Here is a 24,273-nt window from a genome sequence, read left to right as displayed (position 1 = left end):
GGAAAACATTAAATATACAACAGAGGATAAGCAGCATGGATCCATTTAAAAGAAAACCGATGCTGAAATCCTGCAAGCAATTGTCTTTGAAACAGTCATTTCATCCTATCAGGGGAGCGGCAGGTACAGGACAAAGTTTAGCTGAAAAGACACTGATAGCAAATGGCTGCAATCTGGTTCATTAACCATTTATTACAAAGGTATAGAAATGGGGCCACCAAATGAGTTCCAAAGTGTAGGGTTTATTTGTGGTTCATCACAGAAAAATAGCTTTTATCAGAAGAGACTCAGTAGGGAAAGATGATTTGTAAATTGCCTGCAACATTGTCCTTTTTAGCAGCGGGTTCCTAAAGGTAGACCTTTTTTTTATTGCCTTTCATTTTTAATGAGGGCAACAGAAGGGGAAAGTGTAACATTTACCCACAAAAGACAGACAAAGGACATTGCCTTGACTACACTGAAGCCCTTTTCTTTTCTCTGCTATTTTTTTTTGTTCTTAAACAAATTGCAAATCACTCTTCACGTGTCAATATGAGGCCACCTGACGTTCTTGAATGGACTAGGAAACATACCAATGTTCTTTTCCTTGTATACACACACACACACACACACACACACACACACACACACAAACACGCCTGCTCGCTCTGCAAACCAACCCTGACACCTTTGGAACCCCCTTTCCCCACACCTGGCCACCACCCCTTCCCCAAACACAGTGATGGCCACCAACTTGGATAGCTTTAAAACAGAATTTGACAAATTCACAGACGATAAGTCTATCAATTGTTGTTGTTGTTGTTGTTGTTGTTGTTGTTGTTGTTGTTTGTTGTTTTCTATTCTGTCCTTCATCTGATGATTTCAGACTACTAGTTATGATGGAGGCTATGCTCTGCTCCTATGGATCATGGAAGCAATATACTTCTGAATACCAGTTGCTGGAAACCATGGAAAGGGAGAGTGTTCTTGTGTTTGGGTCCTGCTTGCAGGTTTTCACACAGGCGTCTCATTGGCCACTGTGAGAACAGGATGCTGCACTAGATGGACACATGCCTGATCCTCCAGGCTCTTCCAATCTTCTTATGTCCTTGTTATGCAATATAATATGATTTAATTAAAATAATATCTTCAGCTTCTTACTGAGATTTTACTGGTAATTAATGCATTTCAGTGGTTAGATTTCAGCCCATGTATAGCATCCAGGTCCCACTTGTGGGTCGTGGAGGCTCCCACTGAAAGGATGGACCTTTGGTCTGATCCAGCAACGCTATTCTTTTGATGTTATGAATGGGGGACTTGCAGTCCTACAAAATTTGTTGGCCATGCTAGTTGGGGATAATGGGATCTGGGTTCCAGCAACACCTGGAATATCACAGGTTCTCCATCCCTGCCTTATAGGGTTACCTGTGTGTCTGTCTGAACCACATGGAGGCACCATTCACATCAGCTACTGCCTCAGCTAGTTGCTGGAATACATGTGGTCACCCTAATTCCTGCAACAGCATCTCAAAAAGTGCTGCTATTATAAGAAAAAGTAAGAGTGGCAGCTGCATTTATGCCATCAAAATGTAGAATTATATAACTGTAGAGATGGAAGGTATCCCAAGGCCCATCTAGTCCAACTCCCTGCAATGCAGGAATTATAGCTAAAGAATCCCTGACAGATGACTATCTAACCTCTGTTCAGTGAATAAGAGTCCATTACCTATGGGCCCCAGATAACACAAATAGCTCTTTCACACCAGCTCTGCTCAGCAATAAACCCAGGTAATCTCAAAATGAATGGAGCAACCTTTTATGTAAACTGACACTCTTTATTTCTTTAAGACAGGCTTTTTCAATCTCGAGTTCCCAGATGATGTTGGACTACAACTCCCATCATCTCCTGATCACTGGTCCTGCTAGCTAGGAATTATGGAATTTGTGGTCCAACAATATCTAAGAACCCAAGGTTGAAAAAGGCTGCTTTAAGACATTAGTAGTGAAAAGTCATGGAAGCACCATAGTTCCACTAAAGAGGTTCACATTTCATTAGCCAGACCCACTGGTCCATTTGCTTGCCACAAAAGCTAATTGCTACTTCTCTCAGCTCTTGTAGGGTTATGTCTGCTTTGTGCCATACTACCCAAGTGAAGAGAAGGCTAGACATGTCACAGCTAGCTGAGTAAGTATATATTTGCCTGGAACGCCTACGCCTATGAAAGAAGCAGGCAGGACAAGATAATTGCTACAAGATAAATGCATTTCCAAGGGCAGCTGCTTTGCAGATTGCATGGGAAGGTGGGGTCCCAAATCCAAGCCTGCTACAATTTTGATAAATTATTTTCTTGCTGAATGGAATGGGGAAGCAACTCCATATGTTAGGAGTACTAGCTAGGGGAGATTAAACAGGTAAATTGTTTCAACTTTATCATCAATTATGAACAATTTTTAATCTCAATCTAGATAATTAAATTAACAATCTCTTAAAGATCTCCTGCAGGTGGCGCTGTGGTTAAACCACAGAGCCTAGGGCTTGCTGATCAGAAGGTCGGCGGTTCGAATCCCTGTGACGGGGTGAGCTCCCGTTGCTTGGTCCCAGCTCCTGCCAACCTAGCAGTTCGAAAGCACGTCAAAATGCAAGTAGATAAATAGGAACCGCTACAGCGGGAAGGTAAACGGTGTTTCCATGTGCTGCTCTGGTTTGCCAGAAGCGGCTTTGTCATGCTGGCCACATGACCTGGAAACTATACGCCGGCTCCCTCGGCCTATAGAGCGAGATGAGCGCGCAACCCCAGAGTCGGTCACGACTGGACCTAATGGTCAGGGGTCCCTTTACCTTTACCTTAAAGATCTCCTGAGATACAATATTAAACAATCAGTAGAACAATTTCATACCTTCCAATCTAATTATTCTCAAGCTTTTAATAGTTGATGCACACTTCCTTTCTGAATTAAACCTGGAAGCAAAATTTACTGCAAGCCTAGGTAGTATGTATGGAGGTCCTGGGCTGTCCAGCCTTGCTGATGTGGTCCAACGCAACCAGAGAAATACATTGCTGTCCAATTCTATTGGACAGTGAAACATTCCCATGCTTTCTGCTGTAATTGCAGCTAAGTACAGTGGTGCCTCGCTTAACGAATGCCCTGCTTAACGAAATTTCCGCTTAACGAAAGGTTTTTTCTAGCGGAGGTTGCCTCGCTAGACGAATTCGTTTTATGAAAAATTCGTCTGGCGAATCGCGGTTTCCCATAGGATTGCATTGAAATTCAATTAATGCGTTCCTATGGGCAAAAAAAAGTAAAAAAAATCAATGCATTCCTATGGGATTCGCTAGACGAATTTTTCGTTATAAGAAAAGACCCGTGGAACGAATTAAATTCGTCTAGCGAGGCACCACTGTACATGTAACTTAAGCGACCACCACTACTACTACTTCTTCTTCTTCTTCTTCTTCTTCTTCTTCTTCTTCTTCTTCTTCTTCTTCTTCTTCTTCTTCTTCTTCTTCTTCTTCAATTATAAACTCCAGGCAGAGACCTATCCTATTCAGCTCTGTAAAACACTGTGCATATTTGATGGCATAAACAAGCAAACTGTCATACTTTGACCCACAAATTTTAATTGAGCATTGAATTACATTGGTTGTGATCAAGATTGGCCCATGTATGCATGAGAAACAATTCCAGGTGATTGATACCCATGTACCTAACTGGGTTTTGCTCTAAAGGGTCTGACTTTCAGGGAGAGTCACTGGAATGAGAAAGCTGAAGATTCCCCCCCACCCATAACACAATGCCTGCCACTTTGGATTCTGGCCATTGTTACAATGCAGTCAGTTACATTAGAAATGATGATGCTTTTAACGTCCAGTGTCTTCGCTGGCCAAGTTTGTATATACCATTAACTAAGAGTGATCCCACTCCCTGTAAAGAAAGAGGCAGTTACATATAAAGAAATTATTACATGATTATTTATGATGAATGGTATCTAGGAAACACAAACAAGGACTCCAATAGGGTAGCTTTAGGGAGTCAGGATAGTGAAGAATACAACTCTTTGTACATTAGAATTGCTGGAATAATTTACTCTGCCCTGTTCAGAGATAGTGTATATTTAAGAAGTGAATGCCTTCCATATCTGGAATACAATGCCATAGTTCACATCCTTCTTTCTTGTAAACATCATCATCTTGCAATGGCTATGTATGCAGTAAGAGCAATAATAAAACATACATTCATAAAGACCAAGTCTGCCTCTGCAGGTGGGGTGTTCCGATTCTGCTTTGCAGTGCTTTTGGTCTCTTTTCTCCTATTCAAATTCCTCCAGTTTGCACACCTACCCATGGCAACTGCTAGGAGAGACTTGCATTCTGAACAGAACCTCTGTTACCAACATCATGTGAATGAGTTTGGAATGTCATCTCATTTCCTTGGAAGGCTCTGTTTACTGATCGGATCTGTTATCAACAAGGTGTAATTTGAAAAAACCATGCCTGTGCAGAAAGGAGCCAGGCTAATGAACTCAGCCCTAGCCCACCATTCCACATGTTGCTATGTGAGAGATTGCAGAGCACATCTGTGTGCTTCTTCCATAACTGCCTCCCACTGGCTATCTTGAGCCAAGCCAGGCAGGTCAATGGGGTTCGCTCTCCTACCCACTTCTCCATGACTCAACCATTCTAGAATGCAAGCATAGGAACATTCCATCATACGGGCGCACACCAACCAATGCAGAAGGGCTGGAAACCCGTGGCCTTCCAGTTATTGTTGAATTAAAACTCCCATCATCCCTGACCATCAGCCATGCTTGCTGGGGATGATGGGAGTTGGGAGTCAACAGCATCTGAAGCGCCACAGGTTCCCCAGAACACTTCAGCAAATGGAAACCTTTTGCAATTAGCCTTTCCTATGGAAGACAGCACGAGTCCTGCCCAGCCACTATTTTTTGAAATCAAAAGCTGGCTATCTAAGAATGCTCTATGCTTCTATGAAGTCATGTAGATTTATTTATCTAGATTCATTTGCATTCGAGAGTTACAGGCAGCACTGTAATAATCTTCAAATGCTTCAATTGCTCCCTGTCCCCACCAACGTCTTCAATGAGCAGTTGTGATAAACGACATATTGGTTCAGCGCTGGTCTTCATGCTAAAAGGCAGTGAGCTTTGTTCTCCTTTCTGCAATAACCGTGATTTGTATAAACCAGCACCTTTTCTATTTTGTGTCTCAGATATTAAAGTTCTCCCTTGCTGCTATTAATGTTTAAGTTATTTCAGTCTGTGAAAACACTCTAGATGATATAGTTGTTCAATTAATTCCACCCCTTCATGTTAAAGGCTAATGCTGATTACATGGCCCCAGCAGACCCTTTAAAAGTATCCCAAATTGAGACAATTTAGTCATGGGTAGAATTAATCTCAAAACAACACTTAAAGTCTCATTATCAGCTTTGGACGGAGCAATTCATTCTGTAATAATAATAAGTTTAGGGGGCAATTGCTCTAGATGCAGCACAACATACTCCTCTTCTAGAAAAAGACTATGGGATCAGCCTAGAATTTTGGAAGGAAAGACTTTGGGTCCCACACATTCCTCTTGCTGATACCACCACTTCCCTAGGTCTCAAGCTTTGCAGTGCTAAGACATACATGCCATCCCAAGCAACCATCTATGCTGAAATATTGATAGCATAACTTCTGGACATACCATGTATTCATAGGGCCTTGCAGGAATAATCATTCACCTTCATGAACTTGTCCTTTAAAATGTGTGGCACTTTACTTCAAAATGCCAAGGAGTTATACCCACTGCCTTGAAAGAGGTGGTGGTGTAACCCCTCTTGAAGAGGTTTTAAAAAGCTTCCATCCAATCTCCAATGATCTTTTCCTGGGCAATGTGACTGAGAGCAAGGCTAGCCAACTGCAGGTACTGTGGGAGAAAGCAAATTATCCATTTCTAATTTTGTTTCATGCTTGGGTTCGGCACAGAAACAGCCGTAGTTGTCCTAATGGATGGCCTCTGTCAGGAGAGAGTCCAGAGGGCAGGGGTGCAACTTTGTTGGTTCTCCTTGACTTCTCAGTGGCTCTAGATCATCATTGAGTTGTTCTTCAGTAGCAACTCAAGGTGGTGTGAGTTGGAGGACTGCTACCAGAAAGTAGTACTACCGGGAGGATATTGTTGCTTGGCTCCATGGCTTTGGGGTCCAACAAATGTCAATTCTGTTTCCCATGCTGTTTAACATCTAGGCCAGTGGTGGTCAAACCTGGCCCTCCAGCTGTTTTGGGACTACAATTCCCATCGTCCCTGACCACTGGTCCTGTTAGCTAGGGATGATGGGAGTTGTAGTCCCCAAACAGCTGGAGGGCCAAGTTTGGCGATGCCTGATCTAGGCTGTTGGGTGCCCAACCCTACTAGCTATGCACTGCATTTTAGAGGCTCCAACCAAGAGTGGAATGATGCCTCTCTCTCATAGGGCAAAAACTAAACTTCCTGTCCTTCAGCTCTTCACCTACCATTTATACTCTCTAGCCCAGGCTTCCTCAACCTCTGCCCTCCAGATGTTTTTGGCCTACAACTCCCATGATCCCTAGCTAGCAGGACCAGTGGTCAGGGATGATGGGAATTGTAATCTCAAAAACATCTGGAGGGCCAAGGTTGAGGAAGCCTGCTCTAGCCCATGAATTAGGAACTTGTGGAGCTCCGGATGTGTCTGTACTACTACCACTATCATTCCTGGCCAGCATGATCACAGGTCAGAGCTGATAGGAATTTAAGTCCACCACCATCTTAGTGAGCCACAGGTTTAGCATCCCTATAAAACATGTGAGATTAGGGTATCAGTTTCCTTTGTCTGCCAGCATTCTTGGTTACTGTATGGAAAAATCAGCCTTGCATTATTAACATTGGTGTCTGTTGATTGTTGCACATACTTCCTACAGCATTAGGTTCTTCTGTTGTTTCTGCTAAGAAGGCGCAAGGTAACAACTAGTGTCTCAAGCACAGAAATGGCCAATAATTTTTATCCAAAACATTTTTAGATAAACCAGTGTAGACTTACATTCACAAAGCTTTTGTTAATATGTTATAGTGGTAGAAGGTAGGGCAAGAGAGTGTGGTTTCTAAGCAGCGAGGGATTGTACAGGAACGTGAGGGCACTCCCAGTGAGACACAGTTTCCCCTCAAAAATGCTTCCATAACAAAAAGGAAAACCACAAGTACTCCACAAAAACTAGCATGGGAATTTAAGAACTGGTACCAAAGGTACTTCAGGAAATCAGCCCCGAGTGCTCCCTGGAAGGACAGATCGTGAAGCTGAGGCTCCAATACTTTGGCCACCTCATGAGAAGAGAAGACTCCCTGGAAAAGACCCTGATGTTGGGAAAGATTGAGGGCACTAGGAGAAGGGGACGACAGAGGACGAGATGGTTGGACAGTGTTCTCGAAGCTACGAACATGAGTTTGACCAAACTGCAGGAGGCAGTGCAAGACAGGAGTGCCTGGCGTGCTATGGTCCATGGGGTCACGAAGAGTCGGACACGACTAAACGACTAAACAACAACCACCAAAGGAAAGAGAGAAGGGAATCAGGGCCACTATATTTGCCATTACAAGCAGTTCTCAGCTCCTTGAATTGCTTCTATTCCTGCTTCCAATTTTAAGTACTTTGTAATTTTGAAGTACTGCCTGGATTTATCTTTTTTCTTCTCCTTTTTCCTTACAGTGCTGTATGTTTTAGATTCTATGCCCAAAGTCAGGAGCTGTCTTCTTACTGACCTCTGTAAGCAGCTATGGGACTGTTTTTCACCTGAGCAGTGTAAAAATGCTTCAAATAAACACAAATCAATCAAAAGAGGTTCTCTTTCAATAAGCACAAGTAATGTAGGTTAAGAAAAATATTGTGCATTTATAGACTATGTAAGTTAAGAACAGTGGGTTAAAGACACTTGGTTTCTTGAAATCAGATGCTTTACAGTGATGTTTTAAGAATCATCAATATATTTCACATAATTTAAATTCTTTAATGTCATTCTCTACAAAGGAGTTAACTCTTCATCGGTCTTGACAGAGATACAGAAGTGAAGCAATGTCCCCATGTGTTTAAAGAACAAGGTATTTAAATAGGTTAAAAAGCTACAGCACACACAACAGTTGTATCATGTCCAATTTCACATTGGATTTAGGTTACAGTAGTGGCTTTTTTGTTCTTCCACAGAACATACAGATGATACCACATAACAGAGCTGTGCAAATTGTGGCTCCAGAGAAACAAACAACTACCTCCTTTTCCCTGCCCCACTTTTCCCTGTTTTACTGCTACCACCACTGGACTTGCTAGAAGATTTTGAAGAGAAAAGTCTTGTCATGAACTCTGACACATCGGGCAGCTCATGGTTAGAATTCAACATATTCATTGATTGCTCCATTTCCTAAATGCATACAAAAAGAGAAAAATGTATTAAGTAAAACCATTTCCATATCATAAAGATACGCCCAGTTGGTTAATTGTTCTGTCAGTAGTGATACCATTTTGCAGCTGCTCTCTACCCATATACCCCCACTATAGACTCTTTATACAGCCATAGCCTAAACTACAACTAAAAGAAAACTGCTGTGTATATAGATATAAATAAATGAAAAGGAAGTTCTAAAAGCAAAAAACAGAGATAACCATGTCTAAAGTAGTGTTACAGGGTAAATGATTGCAATCTTAAAATTTTAAAAGCCCGGTTTGGCTGAAATCTCTCCCAATTTCAAATAAAAAGTTTCTTCTGCTCAAAAAATTGGAGCACTAGTTCTTAAAAATTGTTTAAAACAAATTGAACTATCATGTCAATGTATGTCAAGCATTTTTTTTTGCAAAGCTATTTCCTTCCAACAGTTGCCTTCTATAAAAATATGTCTGCTAAAAGATCTGGGCCCGATTTGAGATAGGTCATTTAATTTTTCCTAGCCTTCCAAAATTGAACATTTTACATCTATTCCAGCCTGGCCAATGTCTTCCACAGAGGACACGGTCCATGATTCTGTCAACTACACTTTTCCATTAGGCAATCAATTTCTTGCCCAAGAGAGCAGTTCACATGTTGATTCACATCAGCAAATGAATCAGATCAAGCAGCTGATCTGCCTCCACTTTTAACCTTCTATTAAACATTTACAATATAATTTTTTGCAAGTTCTCAGAAGTAAGTTCCACTTTTTTCCTCAGATAGGTGTGCTGCTAGAGTTAAAATGGAAGCATCAAACATCTCTCTCATGATCTAGAATGTTATACCTATTAACTCAAAAATAATGTAAAACCTGTAAAGAACTACTGAAGACAGTGGTCATTCAGAAGGAAAGGAAATCAATACCAACTGAACCCCAAAAAGCAGCAGCCAAAGACAAGCAGTAGATACTGCTAAATAAAGAAGATTTAGTAAACACCTTGAATCTCCATTTTGTTCTAGCCTTCCGCTATTCGGCATAACGCATGGTGAAAGGACAATAAATTAGGATAATTTAATAAATACCATATTTAAAACTTTCTGTCATAATGGATTTGTCACAGAAGAACGTGACTAGGATGTGAATTCTTGTTTTAATTGCAATAGGCAAGAAAAGGAGACGATAACATAAATTAACAGAAATAGTCTCAGAGGCATTCATTCAACATAGGAAGAGACTGGTAGATTATTTCTGTAACTCAAAATGAGGGCCTATGTTTTCATGACAAACTAGTGGTGCAATGGCCATAGCACTGAATGGGCAGATTAAGGAATCAGTGCAGCCCAAGAAATCAAAATGATGGTAGAAAACAGCACATGCTCCCCATCCAAAACCAAGACATACTTATTTTTCTGCCCAATGGGCTCTGCTTGACTAACATTTTCCACCACCTATAACCCAACAGACTCATGCTCATTCCTAATATCAGCAGCAAGGAATCTTTAGGCAGTTGCTGCTTCTGCCAGCAGGACAAAGAGTGGATGTTGTTGGCTCACACCCAAATATGTTTGGCAGAAACTGAGGCTGTTGCTACGGCTCCTAGAACCAAACCAGAAAAGCAACCTAAAACTGATGAAAGATGTCCAAGTACAACTCTCTGTTGCTTCTCAATAAAGGCATGAGTGGGGAGTGGGCAGTTAAGAGTTATCTTGTATTATTGAACCTCTGGGTGGGTTCAAACAGATCTTAGTCCCTTTTGTGGACTGGAATGGAAAGTTGTTGAGATGAAGCAGACTGTCCAACACACACCAGCTCTCAGACACTAGTTTCATTCAGTCCAATGACACTAAGGCTGCAGCTTCCTGGTCTCCTCATATTACCTCTCTCTCCATCCTCTTCAAGCCCTCCCTTTGTGTTCTTTCACTTTCTACCTTATCCCCGACTGAAAATAACACACTGAATAAATTATACAAAGTTTATACTGCACACAATTTAGATTTAGCATCTCTTAGAATTTGATGTTTTCTGTATAAAGATTTGAATAATTAAGCATTGTAGAAGGCTTGTATTTCTGGCCCACAGCTGTATTCTACCTTAGTGGTAACAGAAAAACCATTCACAGACACTTTCTGGACTGTAATATTTATCTGGACTGGTTTGGTTTCTTCAGATACAATATTTGCAGTGTTAACCCTTGCAAAGCTTACTCACCCGCCTCATGTCAGGATCACTTGTGTTGACAACCTTAGGAAGTAATACGAAGATCAGCAATGGAAGGATCATCATCATAACCTTAAACAGGAGATTTTTTTCAAAAAAAATATGTTAGTATTTCTTCTATTATGCAGCAATTCTAGTACAGTGGTGCCTCGCTTAACGAATGCCCTGCTTAACGAAATTTCCGTTTAACGAAAGGATTTTTTGAGCGGAGGTTGCCTCGCTAGACGAATGCGTTTTACGAAAAATTCGTCTAGCGAATTGCGGTTTCCCATAGGAATGCATTGGAATTCAATTAATGCGTTCCTATGGGCAAAAAAAATTTCAACGCATTCCTATGGGATTCGCTAGACAAATTTTTCGCTATAAGAAAAGACCCGTGGAACGAATTAATTTCGTCTAGCGAGGCACCACTGTATTGTCGTATTGTACCATAGAAAATAAAAGAAGAATCCCTCAAAAGTTATATTGTGAATGGCCACCAGGAAACAAACTATGACTCCCTGGCTCGGATTAACACCCAAACCTAGGATTGTGGATAAAATATTAACCATAGTTTATAGTGATATACAAGTGGCACATCTCAGTGACATACTAGATGGGGTCAACAACTCCAAAGGCAGCTACATATACCTGAGGCTGCACAGCAATTCCAATATTAAGAAAACTCACCAAAAATGAAAAATATGGTGAAAACACTCCATGTTGGGGCTCAATGACCATAGTCTTGAGCCAGTCAAGATCTACTCTCCTGGAGTACATTCCTTGGATTACTACTGCAGCAGAAAACCAATTTCTTCTGGCAGGGTTTTAGCAGTCAAAATAGGCATAGTTCTAATTGGAGAAGCGGCAGCTTAAACACACTAACTTATTATTCAACAATATACAAATACAGGAGAGAGTGGATCTATATCCAAGCATCACAGTGTGTGGTGTTTTTGTTTTGTTTTTTAAAATGTGCTGCATAACTGAAGCATCTGTATCTAGGTTAGTTCAATTATTCCATTTAACAAGTCCTACCATACACATTGAGCCAGGATTAATGGGTACCCGTGGTTGCTTTAGCAACCAGCAAGTCCCAAACTGCCATTCAGTTTTATATTCAACCTCAAAACAACAACAAACCTATAACACATTCCTCTGCCTACCACACTCTGCCTCCCAGCTCCAACTGAAATTTCTAGCTGAGGCAAGCTAGGTATCAACACTTTTAAGACTCCTACTACACAAAACACAGTTACACATTTGTAGTTTATTTCAAAACCATTATATACAATAGGGCTGGGTTTTTGTTTTTGTTTTTGCAAATGCATAGCAAATTAACTGGCAGTGAGGATGCCAATTTCGGTCTGCAATGCTTCATAATTTCCCCCCAGCTGATTGTACAAGAAATCCCTGTTAAGATGATGTAACCATCCCTCCCTCTGGAGATGCCTCTCCTGCATCCAAGAGATGCCTGCTTGAAAACAAGCCGTTTAATGATAAATTATCTTCTAATAGTGGCATATTAACATATAATCGTTTAATGTTTACCCTTAAATCTTACAAACAGGGTCCTTAAATAGGTTTTGAAACATAGGCAATAAATAGCTAATCAGTGGCAAACAGGCAGTTCATATGCACCTGCTTCCATACATACCATGGGGTTCATTAAGAAGTCTGTCCATCCCCAAGACTCTCTCTTTATGAAATAAGAAGGTGGTCCAGAAGATTTCATCTGAAGCGGGTATGGCAATCGGACAACTTCTGATGTTTTGATGTAATTCACAAATCTTGCCCTGAAGAAGACATTTAAAAGTATCTTTCTCCATTAAAGCCCAACAAATTATCCTGGTTAGATATTTCTCTATCACTGCATTTAAACTGAAGTGACAATCCTGTGAATAGTTAAGCAGCTTAAAATTTGACTGTAAGAAAGTACCCTAACTGTTTGTAGGATTGCTGGCTTGGTCACCTGCTCATATAAGAGATTCTGCATTAGATGTGCATCTATTGTGAGCATTTTCACCCCTCCCATTCTGAAAATCTGGTGATATCTGCTGTTGGGAGGGAACAGTTAGGAATTGTTACTTTGTTGTTTTTCATTCCTGACTCTGCTCTCTGCTGTGTGCTGTGTGCAGTTTAATATCTTCTGTAGACAAGATGGCTAAGTGAGAGGCTGTAACACTCACAAAGCCAGATCTGTAAATATGCAGTAGTTAATAGAAATAAATGAGGAATGTTTTGAAACCTCTACAAATGCTTCTGCTGTTCACTGCTGATTTGGTGCTCATAAAGCCCAGTTATGAGTCCATGATTCCCGGGTGTATGCTGAAGGTGTTCCAGACGTCCTGCCCAGGCATAGGGGCCTAAGAAGACCTGGACAGATCCTGGCATTTACCCACATATGGTAGCAGGCGGATGGTTGCTGGTAGCAGACTGGTGGTTGCAGATGGCTATTGATGGTTGGATAATTGGATGTTTCTGATCCATTTCCATCTGATGCTGCACATCGGAGTTGAGCTGTGAGCTGAAGCTGTTTTTCAAGCTGCTGTTTGATTTACAGAAAGGTATGTTGCTGGCTGCCAGGAAGACAGCAGAGACGCTTTTCCAGTTTGCCTGTTAATTGTGCTGAGTGGGGAGAGAAGTTGCTGAGAGAGTCAAGAGTATTTGGGGTGCATGAAGGGAAGTGTCTTGCTGTTAACTAAACACAGGCATGGCTTCTGCACATTCTGGCCAGATGTCTCTATCTTTTCCTCTCCTTACACCAGAGACCTATCCTACATGGCAGGTCAAAATGAAAGCACTTTTACAAAGGGAAAAGCTTTACCATATTATAGAAGATGACCCCCCTAATGAGGATGATGATGGATGGCCAGCGTGGCATGAGGCAGACATGAGAGCCAGGGGGACAATTATTCTGAGTGTCCAGGACCAGTTGTTGGTCAACTTGGAGAACCAGCAGACTGCACGGGCTGTTTGGAATAAACTTCGAGATATGCATCTAAGACAAAATGCAGGATCCAGTGTGCTTTTCTTTAAAAAGCTGTGTAGGCTGGAATTGCAGAAAGATGGTGATTTGCCCAGCCATCTAGCCCAATTAAAACGTCTCAGACAAGATCTTGTCCAGCGAGACTTAAATATTTCAGAAGCTGTTTTTGCAATGCTTATCATAAACAGTTTGGATGAATCTTATGATGCTGTAGCTGCTCAATTGTCGTCTTTGCCCAATGACCGTCTAACAGAAGATTATGTGTCTAGCGTGCTCTTGAATGAGTGGGATCGCAGACAGACTGCTAGAGAAAGCAGGGACAAGGCTGTTGGAAATGCCTACAAGCCTTCAACAGGGGAAAGTGAAAGTGTTGCAAAAGCTCTTAAAATGCGCCGCTGTTTTTCTTGCGGAGAGGTCGGCCATTTTAAAAATCAGTGTAAAAACTCTTCAAAGAAGAAGGGCAACTTCAAAGGCAAAGGGGGAGGAGGCCGAAAACCCCAAGGGCCAGCTGCATCAAAGGCTTTGATTTCACGCAGTTCTAATCAACTCACACGTTCTGTTTTTGTTGTCGACTCAGGAGCCACAAGGCACGTGGCCAATGATAAAAATCTCTTTCTTCATCTTGAGAAACAGGGAGGAGCAATTCATCAAGCGGATGGAACGACTATTAAAAGTTTGGCTCAGGGAACGGTTTCTTTGCAGAGCCTTAATGCAACAGTTAAAAATGTTATGTATGCTCCTCATTTGCAGGATAATCTCTTGAGTGTTTCTCAGCTAGACGCTCAAGGATTTAAAGTGGTGTTTGCAAACTCTCGGTGTGAAATTCTTCGAGACAACAAACTCATTCTTTATGCTAAGTGTGTTGATGGTTTATATGTATTGCCTTTTGTTACAGGTACAGCTGCTGGAGCAACTAAAGAAACTGAAAAGGCGTGCTGTAATATATCAGTAGATAAGAATGAGAAATTGCATAACCATTGTATTCATGATTATCATCGTTTGTTTGGTCATTTGCATTTCCAGGCAGTAGGTAAAATGCAAAATATGGTTGAGGGCATGAAAGTTCAAAAGTGTCCTTATCATATGAAATGTGTCTCATGTGCAGAGAACAAAATTAAGCAAGCTCCCAAAGGTACAAAATCTGGGAGGGAGGTTAAGAAACCTTATGAGATTGTGCATGCAGACTTGGTTGGACCTCTAGCGCTCTCTAGAGGAAACTCATGTTATTTTTTGGTTCTGATAGATGCCTATTCTAGATATGTTTGGGTCTATATGTTACAAAAGAAGTCTGAAGCCTTCTCTAAGTTTCAAAAATTTTGTGCATGGCTCAGGAATGTTCACGATGAGCATGTACGTTGTCTTTTCACTGACAGGGGTGGAGAATTTTGTTCAGAACAGTTTGAAAACTTTACTGCAGAACAGGGCATAGAGCACATGACTGCCACGCCCAGATCTCCATGGCAGAATGGTTTATGTGAAAGAGTAAACCAGACCTTGCAACAAGGAATTAAAACTCTGTTGCATGATTCAGGCCTACCCAACCCCTTCTGGGCTGAAGCTCTATCGTGTTTCACCTATATTTACAACCGCAGATATCAATCAGCCATTGATTGCACCCCATACGAAATGCTGTTCAAAAGGAAACCGTTTGTAAAACATTTAAAAATTTTCGGTTCTGAAGTTTGGGTGCACACTCTGCAAGGTGACAAACTGAGCAAATCTGGTCAACATGGCATTTTTCTAGGTTATGAAAAAGGTTCCTATCGTGTGCTGATGACAGACACAAACACAATTAGGCTGACCAGAAGCATGGATTGTAATCCAAAATGGGACAAAGTTGGCATTTTTCAATGTCATCCCATTTCAGATGATGAGGTGGTGAAACCAATTAACAAAGAGGCAAACCCTGTAACTGATGCTGATGGTAGCACAGATTCTGACACTGATACAGATGATCAGAATGAAAAGACCTCTCTTAAGATATCAGATGGGTCTGACACTGATCTAGAGGTAGAATCTTTGCCAGATACAGGTCACCATTCTCCCAAGGAGGAGGAACCAGACCCAGAGGATCCCAGAGTATTGCGTAGATCTGAGAGAACTACCAAGGGACAAGCACCTAAACGATTTTCTAAAGAATTTGCTAAAGCTGCTATTTCAGATATGGCTACCACTAGGAACCCAAACTCAGTTTTTGAACCAACTAACTACAAAGAGGTTCAAAATTTACCTGAAAAAGATGCTGAACCTTGGCTTAATGCCATGAAAGCTGAATTGAATTCCCTAAAGCAAAATGACACGTGGGAATTGGTTCCAGCAGAACCAGGCATGAAACTTGTAGACAGCAGGTGGATTTACAAAACCAAGACTGATCAGACTGGTAAAGTGGTCAGATATAAAGCCAGATTAGTTGCACGTGGTTTTTCTCAAGTTCCTGATCAGGACTATCATGAGACATATTCACCGACAGTCAAATTTGAGACAGTTAGGCTGTTGATGAAAATTGCTGCAGAAGAGGGCATGACCATATCTCATCATGACGTAAATACTGCGTTTTTGTACGGAATTCTCAACGAGAGTATTTACATGTCACCGCCAGATGGAGTGCAGATAAAAAAGGGAATGGTGTGTAAATTAAAAAAATCCCTGTATGGTCTAAAACAAAGCGCTCGATGCTGGCACACTAAGCTGACAGACGTGCTGTTTTCCTTAGGTTTCCAGCAAGGAAAGGCTGATTCTTGTGTTTTTGTTAAAGAATCTAACCAGCACAAATTGTACTGCATTTGTTTTGTGGATGATATTTTGTTTTTCTGGAAGGATGCAAATATTTACAAAACCACTCTTGCAAAACTGCAAAAGCATTTTGATATGAAAGACCTAGGGGAAGTCAGCAATTATCTCTCACTGGAAGTAGAGAGAAATAAGCAAGGTGATGTTTTGCTGCATCAATCACGTAAGATCAATGATGTGATTGAAAAATTAAATCTGACAGATGCCAATTCTGTAGACACCCCCATGGTCACAGGGTACCAACATGATACTAATGCTAATGTTTTTCCTGACACTACATTGTTCAGAAGTGTTTTGGGTAAACTTAGTTTTATAGCAAGGTGCACAAGACCAGACATTGCTGTTAGCGTAAATTTGCTCAGCAGATATGTAAATCAACCTACAGTGCAAGACTGGAAGGCACTGAAACGCATAGTTAGGTATTTAAAAGGCACTATGCATTACAGGTTGAAGCTTACTAGCCAAAAATCTGGAGGTCTTGAGATCTATGCCGATGCCAGTATTGGTAGTGATACAACTGATGGCAAGAGCACCTCAGGTGTGTGTTATTTGTACAATCAGTGCCTATTTGATTGGTCTTGTAAGAAACAGGCAACAATAAGCATGAGTTCATGTGAAGCAGAACTCAACGCTTTAAATTTTTCCCTCATGAATGTAGAGTGGTTGTTGCAACTATGTGAGGATATGAGAGTAAAAATTTGTTGTCCAGTTCAAGTTTATCAGGACAACAAAGCCTGCATAGAACTAATCCATTCAGAAGGGTGCAAGCAAAGAACAAAACATTTGCTAATCAAATTGCACCGTGCCAGAGAATGCATTCAGAAAGGAGTTGTAAAAGTCTCATATATGCCAGGGAAAGAAATACCTGCTGATGCTTTGACTAAAGCTGTTAATAAGGAACAACTTGGTATATATGTAAAGAAATTGCTTTTGTGCTAGATTTTCATAATGGTCAGAATGAAAAGGGGGAGGTTGTGAGCATTTTCACCCCTCCCATTCTGAAAATCTGGTGATATCTGCTGTTGGGAGGGAACAGTTAGGAATTGTTACTTTGTTGTTTTTCATTCCTGACTCTGCTCTCTGCTGTGTGCTGTGTGCAGTTTAATATCTTCTGTAGACAAGATGGCTAAGTGAGAGGCTGTAACACTCACAAAGCCAGATCTGTAAATATGCAGTAGTTAATAGAAATAAATGAGGAATGTTTTGAAACCTCTACAAATGCTTCTGCTGTTCACTGCTGATTTGGTGCTCATAAAGCCCAGTTATGAGTCCATGATTCCCGGGTGTATGCTGAAGGTGTTCCAGACGTCCTGCCCAGGCATAGGGGCCTAAGAAGACCTGGACAGATCCTGGCATTTACCCACATCTATATCCCAACAAATTTGTTTACTTGGTGAAACTTTATTTTCCCAAGAGAGGCCTGAAAATGGTTTACTCTGCATGTCCTTCTTGGAGACAGCAATTAGAACAGGTGCTACTGAAAAACAATAGCAGCCCATTTTAAAAATATATATTTTACACACCCACACACCCACACCCACACTCTATTATCACTGATTTTGCAAAATCCAGTATCAGACAAATTAAGTTTGACAGATCTCCCAATTGTAACAAATCAACAGTGATCATATGTAAACAACTAGCACTAAATGTCAAAGACTATAGACTCAAAAGAACTTTGTAAGCCACAGTAATCACTGCGCAGATATTCTCAGTGAGGAAAACATAGTTGAAAAACATTCTGTAAACCAGGCATCCCCAAACTTCGGCCTTCCAGATGTTTTGGACTACAATTCCCATCTTCCCCAACCACTGGTCCTGTTAGCTAGGGATCATGGGAGCTGTAGGCCAAAACATCTGGAGGGCCGCAGTTTGGGGGTGCCTGCTGTAAACTATTAGCACCAAACAGAAACTGAGTTAAGCTTAGCTTAACCACATGGCTTTAACTTGTGGGTAGAAAGCTCTGTTAAAGGTAAGAGGTTATTTTAGCCAGTTTCCCCTTCCTCCTACAGTGCTGCTGAGAAGGTGCTCTGGAGGGGTTTTTTTGGGGGGGAGGGGGCCATCTGGAAATGTGGAAAGGGGTGCTGGGGCCTGCAGGGAGAAAGTGAAAACTATTAAAATGACCACCTCCTTATTCCAGCAGAAGCCACCAATGGATCTTGGTCCTTTTCATGAACAAAAGTGCAAGCCTGGATCCAACCCCTTCAGATATAGTATATGTATTTTTGAAGTAATTTTTTCATGATACATCACACCACACCTGGCAGAAGTTGTGCTTTCAGATACATTATTTTGGAGCTTGGTTCACAACCAACACTAAGCCATAGTCTGCTTAACAAATCATATTAACCACAAATTTGTTCCCCAGATGATCAAACAAAGCATGGCTTGTTTCCCTAAAGCTTGATTTCTTTCTAGCCCCATGCCTTTATAGCTTGGTGAATATCTGTGATGTTCAAACAACCATGGTTATGGAAGGATGTTGGGTTTGTACATAACAGCAAGCCAAAGTTAAAACAAAACAAGGTTCATAAACCACCACCAAACCAAGGCTTCAGATTGTGGTTTGCTAGCAGTAAACAAACTATAGTGAAGGCAACTGTGGAGGATTCACAGTTTTAAGGCCTATTTATTTATTTGAGAGAACATCAAAAATGTTCAAGGCCTTACCAACAGACCAACCATCCCTGTTTTCCATAGCAAATCAGCTTGGTTCAGTATATATGTGTGTGTATGTATGTATATATAGCTGCTCACCTCATTTTCCCTTTTGAAGTGATGTCCACTCGCACTGGTTCAAATTTATAAGCTGGAGATATAACTTCAACTACATATGATCCAGAAGGAACATCATGAACCACAAAGCTTCCATCTGTCCTGAAAAAAATAAAAATTATCATATATTTAACTGCATTACAGAACAGTTACAATAATTTAAAATGTGATATCAATGTTTTACATGTCAGAACTCAAAAAAGCTTTATTAGACCAAAGAGCTATCATCTTATCAAGAGGGGGATTACACACCCTACCTATTAATTCACAACACAATGCTCTATTTCACTAACTTACAATGCCAGTAAGCTGGTGCTGCATACTACTTAAGAGTGGGAGCTGGACGTTTCCATTGAAAATCTTGGCTCAGCCATGATACACTGAGTGTTCTAAGGCAATCCTCATAAGTACAGAATGCCTTTTTCAAATTATCTTATGTGTATATATATATGGAAAAGAAAGTTTTGTTGAATGCAGTTTCTCAACCAGAAAACTCTTGAGAAGGATCCAAGAAAAATCTTGCTCTCAGTATTAACAGTTTGCTTGGTCCTGCTTGTGGGCTTCCCATAGTCACCTGGTTGGCCATTGTGAGAACAGGATGAACTACATGGCCCACTGGCCTGGTCCAGTGGGCTTTTTGTATGTTCTTAACTCTGCAGAATGAACACAGATAGCCAACTCCACTTCTCAAATGCAGTGATGTGGGGTAGAAAATTTCCAGCAGAAAAATGAAGCACTTGAAAATTTCCATTTCATAAGGGCACACGCCTAACACACACAAACCAGAGTTCTGCAGTGATAGGCCCACCACTGTATCCACAGCCTTGTTGCTCAAGGTGGCAAGTAGGACAATCTGCCCCAGATCAGGCCCAATGCCTTTGTGTAGTGGCTGACTTAGGACACAGGGCCGAGTCAGAAATGTTGATTCAGGACTTTCTGTTGGTTCCTTCATGTGGAAATCCCACCAGTGGGCAGGCAGAATGGAAAGGCCAGTGCTGAAAAAGCAATAGAACTATTCAGACAGTCCTTTCCAACCCCAGTGTAACAATTAACTGGTGTCATACTACTATAATCGTCATCAAATTATGACCTGCATTCACCAATAGGTTCCAGGGTGGGTTACAACAATTTAAAATTCAAGAATAAAAACAGTTAAAACAAATTACAATCACAGGAATAGGGTGGGCAGTAAAAACAAACATCTCCAGTTCCAAAAGCCAGGTTAAAGAGGCGCATCTTCAGCATTCACCAAAAGCTGTATAGCTTCATTTCCCCCCCCCCCCCAGAAAAGTTGCATTACTGCTCAAATGCTACTCTGAACCATCTTTATAAAAATCATAACATGTTCTTTTCTCATTCAAAGAGATACTGGCCGTTGCAATTTCAGCTATCAGAAATTTCATGATTTTTGTTTGGAGGAGATATCATTCCCCCAAATGAAATAAAGTGAGAGTGAGACAAGGTTCTTTCAGCTTCATCTCTCACAGGGCACTGCTTACAATGCAAGAGTCTTCTCTACTTACTGCACACAACACTGAATTAAAAACATCAGTTTTTATTTAATGGAAATTTACTTAGTAATCTTTTCCAACTGTGCCCTACCACATCATAGTCTTAGTTTTCAAAAAGGCTCTAATATCCTGCCTATACATAAAGAGCAGGAACATAATATTTGCTATAGAAAGGATCGCCACTGCTTTCTCTTGACTGCACATATTGTCTGTCATTTTTTAAAAAATTACTGGATGATGTTCAGTCTAAACATATGTGATGCAGAGCACTCGAGTCTCCAAAGAGGAGCTGGAACTGACAACACTCAAAGTATGCACATATGTTTCTGTGCTCCAGGACACCTCCTTGCATGAGGTCACAACACCACAAGGTACCTGGAAAAGGAGTTGTGCAAGACTGGCCATTACTGAAATAGGCACCACCTATTAGGTAGTAGGGATACCTGTGGAACTACATTCTAGAAAGGACTCCCCCCTCCCCCCCAAAAAAAACAGTGACCCTGATATCTCAGCAAAAATATAGTTATGTTATCCAGCAATTAGATGTGCACACTACTGCACATGCTAACTAAGTTTAATAAAGGGGATGCACATTCTACTGAAAGCAACAGACAGGATTCATGCTTCCACATTACAGAGTGCAGGTGTCTCTGCACAGCAGAAACAAAGAAGCTGGAAAACAGAAACTACAGAAATAAAGAGGGGGTGTTTGGTGATTGGTTAACGGTGCTTTTTTTTTAGTTCAGGAAAAAAGAGCAGTATCCTTAAAGGCTCGGAACAGTTTCCCTGGAGGAAAGTTCTTTGCCCTTTGAAATGAGCAACATTTGTTGCATTCATATAAGTGGCAACAAGCATGCCCTAAGACTGACTGCCCCGCGCTCAAGAAAGGTGACTCTTTTCTGAAGATTTTAAACGTGTGGGGGAAATCAAAAGAAGAAGACAGCCGTCTCTTCGAGTAAATTGGTCTGCCTCCGTAGGCACACGTCGGTGGTGATGCAACTTCGTACTATGATGCAGTGGTTAGGAATGGGGAGGCCCGAGTTGGAATATCCCCTAAACTACCTCGGGGGCCCCTCACCTTCTGTCAGGCTAGCCTACCTCGCAAGGTTGTTGTGGGGACCAAACGAGAGAGAGACCGAGGGTTGGGGTTTGAATAAGAAAAGGCAAACAAATCCGTTCCCTCTCGCCGCAAAGCCTTCCGCTCCTGGAAGCCTTCCTGCTACTCACTTGAGGAAGCCGACGTGCTCCTCCCCGTCCACCAGCACCCGGGCCCCCGAGATCCAGTCCTGGGGCTTCACCCCCGGCACCACCGCCCGGCCCTCGATCTTAAACCGCTCGCTGGCGCCCCCAGCCTCCCCGCTAGCGGCGCCCCCGGCCACCTCCGAAGCCCACGAGCCGGCGGCGAAGAGAAAGGCTGCCAGTAGCAGCCGCCGCAACAACATCGTAGTCTCCGGGAGGCCGCCGGGCCGGGCCGCCATTACAGCAACCGCCGGAGCTGCCGGGAAGGAGGAGGATGCGGAGGCGGAGGCGGCAACAGAGCCGACCGGGAGAAAGGAAGGGCCGCTCTGGTCGTCCCCAGCGGCGCATGCGCCAAGTGGAGGGAACGCGTCGTGACCCACGTGACGAACCGAGGAAGCGAGAGCTCAACTTCCGGGTTTTTTCTGAGGACGTTTCTTAAAGGAGCCGCTGGGCGAAAAGCAGGGAGCTGCCCATAGAGAGCATTGCTGGTTTTCAGGGCAGTTATGATTGGGCAGCATTATTTCTATTATTACTTCTATTTCTATTTCTATCATCATAATCATCATCATCTGGGTTTTCGCAGCCACTCGTCAAACGCTAAAAACATCCCGATACAGCATTTTTAATAATAATAATAATAATAATAATAATAATTTTTATTATTTATACCCTCCCATCTGGCTGGGTTTCCCCAGCCACTCTAGGCGGCTCCCAACAGAATATTAAAAACACAGTAAAACATCAAACATTAAAAACTTCACTAAACAGGGCTGCCTTCAGCTGTTTTCTAAAATAAAAAGAGCAATAAGTTACAGCATCGAGATGAGCGCCCGCTTTTCGTAATTTAGGTCTGGTTTAATTACTTTTACTCAGTGCAAACTAAGTGTAAGGTATGACTTCTACTTAAGGCTGAATATGGGCTGCGAGGGGGTATGAGTGGACAACGTTGTTCATCTTTGCTGTTACCTGTAACGTGAGGGGTGTTTTTAATGGTGGTGGTGGGGAGTTAGCTAAAAATCTAAACCAACCACAGCCCCACCAATGCTTTTCACGCAGTTCATATTCTGCAGCAGTGTAGCATTTCTACTGCCCCGCCCCCAATATACATTCACATAAAATCTGAACTAGATTGGTGGACTTGTAGAAAGGGGTCAAACCCTTTAAAAAAACACCACCCTCTGTTGTCAATAAGACTGAGGAACCGGGAGGAGATAGAGTCCAGCCAATATTTTATTACTTAGGAAGCAATAGGTTACAGTCAGATCCTTCCCCAAGAACTGCAATTACACCCCCAGCTAGCGGTCTAGGGAGGTTATTTATAAGTTTCTACACAAAGCCCTTTCCAATCATATGCATAGAAGTATTTCACATTACCTCATCCTAATTGTTGGATACATTTCAGTTTAGTACGCTCGCACAATAAGTATAAGCATCGGTTGTTTTGCTGTCCACACAGAAACATTGTTACGTGGAGCTATTGTGCTTTGTAAACCTGCGTATGTTCTGCGATAAAAATGTTAGCTTCTTCTTTTCCCATGGGAAAAGGCTTTTGCATTCTCAGCAGGTTCAAAGCTTTAGCATTCTTAACAATTTCAGGCCCGGCTCTAGGTGTAGTCCCGGTGGAGGGCCGGCAGGGGGGGGGCGGCAAAGCCGCGCAGAAGCCATGCTGCGCGCTGCGAGGGCGGGGGCGCCGGAGCAATCTCCGCGCCTCGGCGCCAGGGCGCCCAACCTGCTTGAGACGGCCCTGAACAATTTCATAGCTTTTTCTTAAAGTGATGCAGCATTTTCTTAAAGCAATATACTATCAATTTCTGTGGCCCTTGGGATCCTCCCTCAGACTCATGCCTCTGTTTCTACATGGCATTACATACACTAAAATCCTGGATTCTTCTATGAGTAGGTCACATTTCTACCTAGGGTGGCCAGATGGAGAAGATGACAGGAAGGAACACTGAGGGGTAGTTTTTTTAATAAAACAAACCAATTTTAACACAGAGAATTCGAGTGATGGGTAGCTACAATACAGGAGCTAACACCAAAAAGTTGACACAACAGTCTTTCCAGCTCTCCTCACACCTCAGAGGCGTACCCAGGATCAAAACTAGGGGGAACAAGGGGGGGCAAGGCATGGGAGGGGAGGGGCCACAAAGTGGGAACGTGGGTGGGGCTACGGAGCCCAGGTGAAACTGACTCCGGTCTCACCTAGGTGCTGCAAAGCAGCGGCCGCATCACACCCACAAAAGCACATGTTATTACCCAAGCATTTCTATATGTTCAAGTATGCATATCACCGCCATCCCCACCCCGCTGAGGGCTTCCGTGCTCTGGGCAACTGCGAGGCAGGCAGGCATTCGAGAGGTACAGC

General features: G+C 42.1%; 1 protein-coding gene and 1 long non-coding RNA gene across 2 annotated transcripts; one reads left to right on the top strand and one right to left on the bottom strand.

Annotated features, from left to right (window-relative positions):
- Positions 1-6,981: 6,981 nt before the first annotated feature.
- On the top strand, positions 6,982-8,192 carry LOC148687677 (uncharacterized). Its single transcript, XR_015950342.1, has 2 exons — positions 6,982-7,238; positions 7,546-8,192. It is a non-coding gene; the product is annotated as an uncharacterized LOC148687677 (long non-coding RNA).
- EMC7 (ER membrane protein complex subunit 7) lies at positions 7,858-22,236 on the bottom strand. Its single transcript, XM_035110826.3, has 5 exons — positions 21,897-22,236; positions 19,141-19,260; positions 12,262-12,400; positions 10,617-10,697; positions 7,858-8,404 (listed from the first exon to the last, which is right to left on the bottom strand). Exons 1-5 carry the CDS (start codon positions 22,145-22,147, stop codon positions 8,252-8,254), a joined length of 744 nt encoding a protein of 247 aa, XP_034966717.3. The 5' UTR covers positions 22,148-22,236; the 3' UTR covers positions 7,858-8,251.
- Between the last annotated feature and the right edge of the window lie 2,037 nt (positions 22,237-24,273).

This window comes from Zootoca vivipara, chromosome 1 (assembly GCF_965207765.1).
Source record: "Zootoca vivipara chromosome 1, rZooViv2.hap1.1, whole genome shotgun sequence".
Classification (NCBI taxonomy): Eukaryota; Metazoa; Chordata; class Lepidosauria; order Squamata; family Lacertidae; genus Zootoca; species Zootoca vivipara.
Note: the sequence above shows the minus strand (reverse complement) of the source record. Positions and strands in the feature narration are given on the sequence as shown.

Coding starts and splice junctions, on each gene's coding strand:
- EMC7 (XM_035110826.3), bottom strand. CDS start 22,147: ATGGCGGCCCGGCCCGGCGGCCTCCCGGAGACTACGATGTTGTTGCGG. Junction 10,698..12,261: donor ACTTCTTAATGAACCCCATG/GTATGTATGGAA, acceptor CTCCTGTTTAAG/GTTATGATGATGATCCTTCC. Junction 8,405..10,616: donor GTGATCCTGACATGAGGCGG/GTGAGTAAGCTT, acceptor GTATGCATTTAG/GAAATGGAGCAATCAATGAA.